An 11,389-nucleotide genomic window follows, 5' to 3' on the forward strand; every position below is an offset into this window, starting at 1 on the left:
ACTGTACTGTATGTAGCATACTGCACTGTATGTAGCATACTGTACTGTTTGTAGCATACTGTACTGTATGTAGCATACTGTACTGTATGTAGCATACTGCACTGTATGTAGCATACTGTACTGTTTGTAGCATACTGTACTGTATGTAGCATACTGCACTGTATGTAGCATACTGTACTGTATGTAGCATACTGCACTGTATGTAGCATACTGTACTGTATGTAGCATACTGTACTGTTTGTAGCATACTGCACTGTATGTAGCATACTGCACTGTTTGTAGCATACTGTACTGTATGTAGCATACTGTACTGTATGTAGCATACTGTACTGTTTGTAGCATACTGTACTGTATGTAGCATACTGCACTGTATGTAGCATACTGTACTGTATGTAGCATACTGCACTGTTTGTAGCATACTGTACTGTATGTAGCATACTGTACTGTATGTAGCATACTGTACTGTTTGTAGCATACTGTACTGTATGTAGCATACTGTGTCACTGTTCTGGGTTGTTCGGTGTTACCGTATTGCTGCGCCGTACTGTTGTATACTGTGCTGTATATCTCACAAACACTACCTCACGTTATTCACATGCCACTGTAATGCACATATCTGTATATACATAACTCTATCCCATATACATAACTCTATCCCATATACATAACTCTATCCCATATACATAATTCTTTCCTATATACATAACTCTATCCCATATACATAGCTCTATCCCATATACATAATTCTATCCCATATACATAATTCTATCCCATATACATAACTCTATCCCATATACATAGCTCTATCCCATATACATAACTCTATCCCATATACATAGCTCTATCCCATATACATAACTCTATCCCATATACATAATTATATCCCATATACATAAGTCTATTCCCTTTATTCTATTTTGTAACCCCACTCTGCATTACCCTTGAGTTCTTATTTTATTGTATTTTATTCTATAGATTTTATATTATTCGATAGTATTTCACTTACTGCATTATGTTTTAGGAATCAGTTAGTTAGTCAAGTAGAAATTCTTTGGTAGCTACTGTGTTCAGTCTAGAACATATCAGAATCAGAATCAGAATCAGAAATACTTTACTGTGTGTAATCACCAGGTGTGTTGCATTGACATTTCACTGCATATATGTATGAAAGTATGTATATGTATTAAAGTATGTATATGTATGAAAATATGTATATGTATGAAAGTATGTATATGTATGAAAGTATGTATATGTATTAAAGTATGTATATGTATGAAAGTATGTATATGTATTAAAGTATGTTTATGTATGAAAGTATGTATATGTATTAAAGTATGTTTATGTATGAAAGTATGTATATGTATGAAAGTATGTATATGTATGAAAGTATGTATATGTATTAAAGTATGTATATGTATGAAAGTATGTATATCTATTAAAGTATGTTTATGAATGAAAGTAGGAGGAGAGGAGGAGAGGAGGAGGATACATTTGATAAAAATATTAAGTAATTATGAAGATTTTCAGTTTCATAATCCTTCAAACAGACATTGGTCTGTTTGAAGTGGACACTTCCTGTCTAGTTCCGCTTTCCACTTGCTATTTCCTGTTTCCACTCCCTGTTTCAACTTCCTGTTTACCTCTCCTGTGATTGGCCACGGCCAGGAAGCTGCTGTTGTGGATGCTGAACGCCTCCCAGTCCAGAGCAGAGTGAGTGGGGATGGACTGATAACGCAGGAACCTCCTCCTCCTGTCGCTCCATCTGTAGACCACAGACAGCTCCTGCTCCGCCTCCCGGGAGTTAGCCACCACCAGGAAGACCTGAGGGGGGAGGGAGGGAGGGAGGAAAGCCTGAACACCCAGATTTAAATGAGAGCCAATCCCAAACTCTACCACCAGACCAAACTACTGTTCTACCACGCCAACCATTCAACCCCTGGAACCCATACGGAGACTACAACCTTACTGAGACATCAACCCTACAGAGACTACAACCATACGGAGACTACAACCCTACGGAGACATCAACCCTACGGAGACCTCAACCCTACGTAGACTACAACCTTACTGAGACTACAACTTACTGAAACTAAAACCCTACGGAGACTACAACCCTACAGACTACAACCTCACTGAGACTCGAACCCTACAGAGACTACAACCCTACGGAGACTACAACCCTACAGAGACTACAACCCCACGGAGACTACAACCTCACTGAGACTACAACCCTACGGAGACTACAACCATACAGAGACTACAACCCTACGGAGACATCAACCCTATGGAGACTACAACCATACGGAGACTACAACCTTACTGAGACTACAACTTACTGAAACTACAACCCTACGGAGACTACAACCCTACGGAGACTACAACCCTACAGAGACTACAACCCCACGGAGACTACAACCGCACTGAGACTACAACCCTACGGAGACTACAACCATACAGAGACTACAACCCTACGGAGACATCAACCCTACGGAGACTACAACCATACCGAGACTACAACCTTACTGAGACTACAACTTACTGAAACTACAACCCTACGGAGACTACAACCCTACGGAGACTACAACCTCACTGAGACTCGAAACCTATGGAGACTACAACCTTACTGAGACTACAACCCTACGGAGACTACAACCTTACTGAGACTACAACCCTACAGAGACTACAACCTCACTGAGACTCGAACCCTAGGGAGACTACAACCCTACGGAGACTACAACCTCACTGAGACTCAAACCCTATGGAGACTACAACCTTAGTGAGACTACAACCCTACAGAGACTACAACCTCACTGAGACTCGAACCCTACAGAGACTACAACCCTACGGAGACTACAACCTCACTGAGACTCGAACCCTACGGAGACTACAACCCTACGGAGACTACAACCCTACAGAAACTACAACCCCACGGAGACTACAACCTCACTGAGACTACAACCCTACGGAGACTACAACCATACAGAGACTACAACCCTACGGAGACATCAACCCTACGGAGACTACACCCTTACTGAGACTACAACTTACTGAAACTACAACCCTACGGAGACTACAACCCTACGGACTACAACCTCACTGAGACTCGAACCCTACGGAGACTACAACCCTACGGAGACTACAACCCTACAGAGACTACAACCTCACTGAGACTCAAACCCTACGGAGACTACAACCCTACGGAGACTACAACCTCACTGAGACTCGAACCCTACGGAGACTACAACCCTACGGAGACTACAACCCTACAGAGACTACAACCCCACGGAGACTACAACCTCACTGAGACTACAACCCTACGGAGACTACAACCATACGGAGACTACAACCTTACTGAGACTACAACTTACTGAAACTACAACCCTACGGAGACTACAACCCTACAGACTACAACCTCACTGAGACTCGAACCCTACGGAGACTACAACCTTACTGAGACTACAACCCTACGGAGACTACAACCCTTCGGAGACTAAAACCTTACTGAGACTACAACCCAACAGAGACTACAACCTCACTGAGACTCGAACCCTACAGAGACTACAACCCTACGGAGACTACAACCTCACTGAGACTCGAACCCTACGGAGACTACAACCCTACGGAGACTCCAACCTCACTGAGACTACAACCCTACGGAGACTCCAACCCTACAGAGACTACAACCTCACTGAGACTACAAGGAGAGAAACTTGGCATTTCTCTGCAGCGTACGTAAAGAGCCACAAAGACCAAAGGAAACAGGAAGCTGCTGAGTGGGACAGTTTGACCGAATCATAGAATACCTGTTTTTGATAACTTTATTTCTTGTTTTCTTATTGAAATGAATGGTTTATTTTTGTTCCCTTAAAGTGTTTCCAGCTCTGTGAGCCGACCTGACACCGTGTGATGGGATGGATTTACACAGCGGTTTCTGCCCACTTCCCCACAGAGCAGAGCTAATTACAGAAGAGAGATCAATAAACTGTATCACAGCTTTCATTATCCATCCTTCCTCCCTCCCTCCGTCTCTCTCCCCCTCTTTTTTAATCTGAATCTGACAAACCATAAACTCAGCTTTGTTTCTCTGAAGAGTCCGAAACGACATGCGTCTCGCCCTGATAAACCCCGCCCCCTGTGATAAGCTCCACCCCTCTTCGCCATATTCACTCCCGATAAATATCCTTCTTTCTTTCTTTCTGAATGGTGTGTGTCAGAATGATCAGTGCGTCTTGTCTCTCCTCTGACCTTGCCCTCCAGGGTGAAGTGCTTCCAGGCCCGGGCCTCCTGGGTGCTGATGTTCTGGTAGAGTAGGAACCGCCCATCGCTCCACTTGTACAGACCAGAACCGGGTCTGGACTCCCTGCAGAACCAGAGCTCCAGTCAGAACCACAGCTCTGATAACAATCGCTGATCAATACATGATGATTGATTAGAGGAAAAGAAGAATACCTCGTACGAGACTCATACTGCTATTAATGTCCCATAACGACACCAGGTATAGATCTGCTATTGACAACGTGGAGGCTGATTGGCTCATGACAACAAATCAGGAAGTCTAACAGAAGTAACAGGAAGTTTGACAGGAAGTCAGGAAGTCTAACAGAAAGTGTAAGGGGAAGTCCAACAGGAAGTGTAACAGGAAGTCTAGAGGTCTAACAGGAAGTCAGGAATGAATGAGACAATAAGTTGAGGGTGCAGTGCCACCTGTTGGCTGCAGCCATGAACAGCCCCTCTGAGGGGATGGAGAAGACCTCCACGTCGAAGGTCTCAGAGCTGGTGTAGAGGTCCTGGTATTCATCCACGTAGTCCAGGCGCTCCTTTTCTGCACCACAACGTCATTATTATGATGATTATGTATTATGATTATTATGATTATTATGTGTTATGGTGTGGTGTTGGGATGGTCTGGTTGAGCAGCCACACCTGACCTGGATCTAGGTGATTGGGTCAGGGTGGCTGCATACCTGTTGCTCGTTGGTTGGGCTATTGAGCAGCAGGTTACAACCCCCATCCACACACACAAACTCAGGATAGGAGCCCTGTCATGACATGTTCTATCTGCTCCTGGATAATACAACTGGCCAACTCTCTACAATAAACTGTTTTTTACAACTAACTGTCTTCTGTGTCGCTGTGCCGGAGGGCCCTGAAAACATCACTTGTGTGACGTGTGGTAGGAGAAACTGGCACAGTGGCACCTGTACAGGGACTCTCCGGCATGAGAAGGGACACAGAGGGGCCATCCGAAGATGCCCCGGAGCCACCGGCGGGTCAACGGGCGCGCCCAGCACCAACCCGCAGCAGCAGCACCCAGGGGGTCCGGCGGAGGACCGGGGAGGCCGCAGCAACCACCACGGGCACCCGTCTGCGGCTAGCTCTTCCGTCCAGCAGCCACTGCCGGGACCATGCGGCAGCCAGGTCACACCTCCAAGCAGCCCACGCAACAGCCAAGTCCAGCCATGCCTTCACCAGCCCCACGCTCCGGAAGGGAGGAGGGGACAGTCTGTTGTCGTTCTGGGAGAAGGAGGCCAGTAGAACGTGCTGCTCCAGGGAACCAGGTCCTCTGGTTCCCATTTTGGACATTTATTTTTTTAAGGTATGGAAACCCTTTTTCAGAGTCTGTTGTTTTTAGGTATAAGAACCCTGTGTCAGAGTCTGCTTTAAACATTTTTAACATTTTTTGTCTGCTTGGTGGTGGTGAGGGGTGTTGGGGGGGTAGGCATGCCAGGCAGTCTCCCTGGCCTCAGCTTGCTGTCAGGGGTATGTGGTGTGTGGATGGGGTGGTTGAGCAGCCACACCTGACCTGGATCGAGGTGATTGGGTCAGGGTGGCTGCATACCTGTTGCTGGTTGGTTGGCGTAACGAGCAACAGGTAAAACCTCCGTCCCCACACTCACTCAGGGGAGGAGCCCTGTCATGACGTGTTGTATCTGCTCCTGGATAATGATACCGAGCCTCCTCTCTACCATAAACTGCTGTTTACAACCCACCGTCCTCTGTCTCTGTGCCGCAGGGCCCTGAAAACACCACTTGGGTGACGTGTGGCAGAAACCGCCACATATGGTTATTATGAATATTATGAATATTATGAATATTATGACTGTCACCTTGCAGCAGAGGGCTCCACATGTGTCCGTCACACAGAAGGAGGTTTTTCTTCACAGTGTCAAACCACAACTGACCCCGTTCTACTGAGGAGCAAAGAGGAACAACTCCTGGGGTGACCCTGACCTCCGCCTCTAGAGGAGGTGGAGGAAGGGGAGGAGGAGGAGGAGAAAGGGGAGGTGGAGGAGGAGGAGGAAGGGGAGGTGGAGGAGGAGGAGGTGTGTTAGACTGTAATCAGACGTCTGTGAAGGTTAGAACACTGTTCCCTCTGAAGTCGTCATGTGACTCATTTCAAACAGGATTAAACATTAAACGTCTGATGTGTTTTATTTCATCTCCAATGATTTTACCACAACGTCAGGTCTGATGTGAGAAGGTAAACAAGGTCTGGGTTCAGTCTGCGACACACACACACACAAATAGACACACACAGACACACACAGACACACACACACACACATAGACACACACACACACACACACACACATAGACACACACAGACACACACACACACACACACACATAGACACACACACACACACACACACACATAGACACACACACACACACACACACACACATAGACACACACACACACACATAGACACACACACACACACACACACACATAGACACACACAGACACACACACACACACACACACATAGACACACACACACACACACACACACATAGACACACACACACACACACACACACACATAGACACACACACACACACACACACACACATAGACACACACACACACACACACACACATAGACACACACACACACACACACACACACATAGACACACACACACACACACACACACACCCAGCCGGGACTGGAACCCTCAACCCGCCTCCTCACCGTATGGGTACGTGGACAGCTGTCCATCAGGCAGAGGGGCCTTCAGGGCCTGATTGACAGACAGCTCAGCCAATCCCGGCTCAGAGGACGGACAGAGTCTGGGCGTGGCATCGGAACCAGGAAGTAGGACCAGTTGGCGGAGCAGACCCTGGGACGGCAGGTCAGCTGATCAGTATTGATCGGTATTGATCAATACCGATCAATACGTCGCCATTCATTGTACACTGTCAATTTGAGGACATAAGAACTCACGGAGAAGCGTCCCTTCCACCTCCTCCTGCTTCCCACGTAGACCCTGGACCTCTGGGTGCTGAGGGAGCTGGGGAAGGCCTGCTCCAGGACCCTGAGGACAGAACCAGGGGGTCCCGGACCCCACGTTGAGAACCACTGCTTCAGACAGGGAGACGTTCACGTCGTCTCCTGTTTGATGTTTGTTAAAAGTTGAGAGAATTCTGCTTCGGGTCGAGTTCCAACGGCAAAACGTGTGGACACGTGCGTCTCACTGCTGGAAGTAGGAACCTCCACTAGCCAGTGTTAGCATTAGCATGTAGGTGGAGCTTACATGCTAGTTATAAAACAATGCATACTAGTTATAAAACTAGAGTTACTAGTTATAAACTAGACATACTAGTTATAAATTAGACATACTGGTTATAAAGCTAGACATACTAGTTAAAAACAAAACATACTAGTTATAAACGAGACATACTAGTTATAAACTAGACATACTAGTTATAAACCAGACATACTAGTTATAAACTAGACACACTAGTTATAACTAGTTGTACTCGTTATAAACTAGGTATACTAGTTATAAAACTAGACATACTAGTTATAAACTAGACATACTAGTTGTAAAACAGGTCCTACTAGTTGTCAACCCTTCTCAGCGTATGGTTGTATTCAGTAAGCCGTGTGTAACCAGCAGGATACTGCTTTCACTGAATCACCACCCGACTGGGACTCACAGGTCCAGGGGGAGGCTGCAGTCCAGGGTCAGCGAGGCGTGGCGGCCGGACACGCCCACCACCACCGTGTGCCAGCGGGCGTCGTCCAGGCCAAGGTCCCTGAAGCTCAGCCTCCTCCTCCTGCTCCTGCTGCTGCTGCTGCTGCTGCTGCTGCTGCTGCTCCTGCTGCTGCTGCTGCTGCTGCTCCTGCTGCTGCTGCTGCTCCTACTGCTGCTGCTGCTCCTGCTGCTGCTGCTGCTGCTGCTCCTGCTGCTGCTGCTGCTGCTGCTGCTGCTGCTCGGACCCTCGGACACAACCAGGTCCAGACACCGAGCGGAGACACGCAGGGCCAGTACTAGGCGATCCGAGTCCTCCTCCACCAGGGAGAGGATGTACTCACCCCTCTGGGGGGGAGGCACGAGGACGGGAGGGAGGGAGGGAGGGAGAGATATACTACTCACAAAAAGTTCGGGATATTGGGCTTTCGGGTGAAATTTAAGGATGAACCTAAAATGCACTATAACCTTTCCAGGTGAACTTCTTTGACCTTCACTACACTTTTGAATGCACATGTCCAACTGTTCAATGTTTCAGTACTTTTTGCACAACTTGCTGTTCTCCAACAAGGAGCTGATCGGAAAAATTCACAACAGGTGTTTGATCCATGAATCCACCAATAAATGTCCTGGTTCAATTAGAGTTGGTATTTAAACAGTCCTCTTCATCATGCTGTTCACATGTTGACATCATGAGACCAAGACCACACCTAACAACTGATCAACAGCACCTCGCCTGGCGAGGCCTCAAACAGGATGTTGATCAGAGGGAAGTGGCCACTGAGCTTAGAGTGTTACAGAGCGTCATCAGCAGGTTGCAACAGAGATACAGAGACTGGAAGAGTCACAGAAAGGCATAGAAGTGGACGTCCTTTGGCCACATCCCACACTGATGAGCGCTTCATTGTGAACAGTGCCCTGAGGAACCGCATGATGATGCCACTCAACTCCAGGCACATTTAAGGGAGGTGAGAGGCACCAAGTGTCACGTCAGACCATTCAAAACCGTAGACATCAGCGTGGTCTGCGTGCTAGACCACCTGCAAGGGCACCTGACCACACCACCAGGCACAGGCATCATGGTCTTGCAGGGGCCAGGCAGCGTTGACGCTGGACGAGGGACCAGGGGCCTCAGTGCTGTTCTCTGATGAAAGTGGATTCACGTGGAGCAGAAATGATGGAGACGTCAAGGAGAGCGCTACGCATCAGCCACTGGTGTCACCAGACGAGCCTTTGGTGGTGGTGGTGGTACAGTGGGGGCAGGTGTGTCTGGTCAATACAGAACTGTCCTACACTTTGTGAATGGTACAGTGACAAGCCCATACTACCTGAATGACATCATTCATCCAGTCATTGTGCCCCTGCATGAACAACACAGGCCTCATTTCATCTTCATGGACGACAATGCTCCAGCTCATGGAGGAGGCATCATTAGGGAACGGCTGCTGGAGACTGGGGCACCTCAAATGGAGTGGCCTGCACTTTCTCCAGACCTGAATCCCATAGAAAACCTATGGGATCAGCTGAGTGGCCGTGTAGAGGCTCCTAACTCTGTGCCCCAGAACCTCAATGACCTGAGGGCCCCCTTCAAGAAGAGTGGGGGGCCAGGCCTCAGCAGACAATAAGTCGACTTGTGAACAGCATGAGACGTCCTTGTCAAGCTGTAACTGATGCTCAAGGTCACATGACAAGTTATTGAGACGTTGACATTTGTTGTTGTGGTAAACCCACCACTGTTGTTGGCTTTTGTTTCAGTAAATTGTTTGAGATGAGGAAATCACCATTGCATCTTCTACTTAAATGAAGATCATCTACTTTCATCATATCATATCACTGGAGCGTCAACTTTTTACATTTTCCATAAATCTCACCCGAAAGTCAATATCCCAAACTTTTTGTGAGTAGTGTATATTGATACCAATATTAATTATTAATACTATTGTGTTTTTCCCTCTCCGTCTCTCTCTCTCTTTAAACATCTGTCTTTCTCTCCCTATCTTCCTCTCAATCTGTCTTTCCTTCTCTGTCTGTCTCACCTTTGGAGGGAGGCGGGGCATCTTCAGAGTGACAACCAATGAGAACTCTTCAGGGAAACAGTCGCAGTTGGTGAAAATCTGGGAGGCGGGGAAGCTCAGAGCCGTTGCCATGGCACCAGACAACAGGAAGCCCCTGGACCCTCTGGACTGAACCATCCGCACCTGATGGATGGAGCGGGGATTGATTAGTACAGTGATGGATGAGCTGGAAAACACAGAGCATTACAACTGATTTGTCAACATCCATCCATCCATCATCCTCCATCCGTCCTCCATCTATCTTTCATCCATCATCCACCCATCCATCGTCCATCATTTATCCATCATCCACCCATCCTTCATCCATCTGTTATCCATCATCCATCCATCGTCTGTCCATCATCCATCCTCAATCCATCATCCACCCATCATCAATCCAGCATCCATTCGTCCTCCATCTATCTTTCATCCATCATCCATCCATCCATCGCCCATCATTCATCCATCACCCATCCATAATCCACCCATCCATCATCCATCTGTTATCCATCATCCATCCATCATCTGTCCATCATCGGTTCATCTGCTATCCTCCATCCATCATCCATTCTCTACTCATCATCCACCCATCATCCATCCTGCATCCATCATCTATCCATCATCCACCTGTCATCCATCCTCCATCCATCATCAGTCCATCATCTATCCTCCATCCATCCCCCATCCATCATCCGTCCATCATCCATCCATCCATCCATCCATCCTCACCTGGCTGAGTGTTTGTCCAGGTGGAGGCAGAACTCTGGAAAGAAGGTCTAGAGGCAGCAGGTCTGAAGAGCAAACAACCGAACATCACTATACTTCTGAGTGTGTACTGTGTGTGTGGTGTGTACTGCGTGTGTACTGAGTGTGTACTGTACTGGGTGTGTGTTTGCAGGAGATGGGATCCGGGTGGGACTGGTGGGATCACGTTTCAAAGGCTCCAGAGAAAAGCAGCTTTGAAAAGATCAGAAGCAAGTTTTCCATTCAGAGCTTTGAAGAGCGTCTGCAGCAGCACAACACAGGAAGTGGTCACACAGATCAACACCTGTAACACCTGTGTCTGCTCCCATGGTAACAGACACCACAGGCAGACTCCAACACCAACAAGAGCAAATTGGTTGTTCACATGTAGATCACTACGTTGCTGTGACTGTTCTACTCTACTCTGGAAGCTCTGAACCTAGACAGTTATAGACTAGTTATACAACTAGACTTGTTATACAACTAGTAACTAGTATGTCAAGTTATACAACTAGACATACTAGTTACACAAATTGACATACTGGTTATACTACGAGTCATCTTAGTTACAAAACTAGACATACTAGTTGTACTAATTGATATACT

At 47.1% G+C, this 11,389-nt stretch overlaps 1 protein-coding gene across 1 annotated transcript in view; it reads right to left on the bottom strand.

Moving 5' to 3' along the window:
- The window catches only part of LOC307244007 (thrombospondin-type laminin G domain and EAR repeat-containing protein-like), a gene marked incomplete at its 3' end in the record, with an annotated part of 16,496 nt that extends 5,695 nt beyond the window's left edge, over window positions 1–10,801 (bottom strand). Inside the window, exons 1-9 of the mRNA XM_080018979.1 lie at window positions 10,769–10,801; window positions 9,963–10,183; window positions 7,951–8,049; window positions 7,235–7,325; window positions 6,983–7,130; window positions 6,108–6,239; window positions 4,705–4,822; window positions 4,246–4,360; window positions 1,641–1,821 (exon numbers count right to left, since the gene is read on the bottom strand). Of these exons, the coding sequence (XP_079875105.1) occupies window positions 1,641–1,821; window positions 4,246–4,360; window positions 4,705–4,822; window positions 6,108–6,239; window positions 6,983–7,130; window positions 7,235–7,325; window positions 7,951–8,049; window positions 9,963–10,177 (1,099 nt within the window). The 5' untranslated portion in view covers window positions 10,178–10,183; window positions 10,769–10,801. The remainder of the gene's footprint in view (window positions 1–1,640; window positions 1,822–4,245; window positions 4,361–4,704; window positions 4,823–6,107; window positions 6,240–6,982; window positions 7,131–7,234; window positions 7,326–7,950; window positions 8,050–9,962; window positions 10,184–10,768) is intronic.
- Window positions 10,802–11,389: the final 588 nt, after the last annotated feature.

Source organism: Zeus faber (genome assembly GCF_960531495.2).
Source record: "Zeus faber genome assembly, chromosome: 18".
Classification (NCBI taxonomy): domain Eukaryota; kingdom Metazoa; phylum Chordata; class Actinopteri; order Zeiformes; family Zeidae; genus Zeus; species Zeus faber.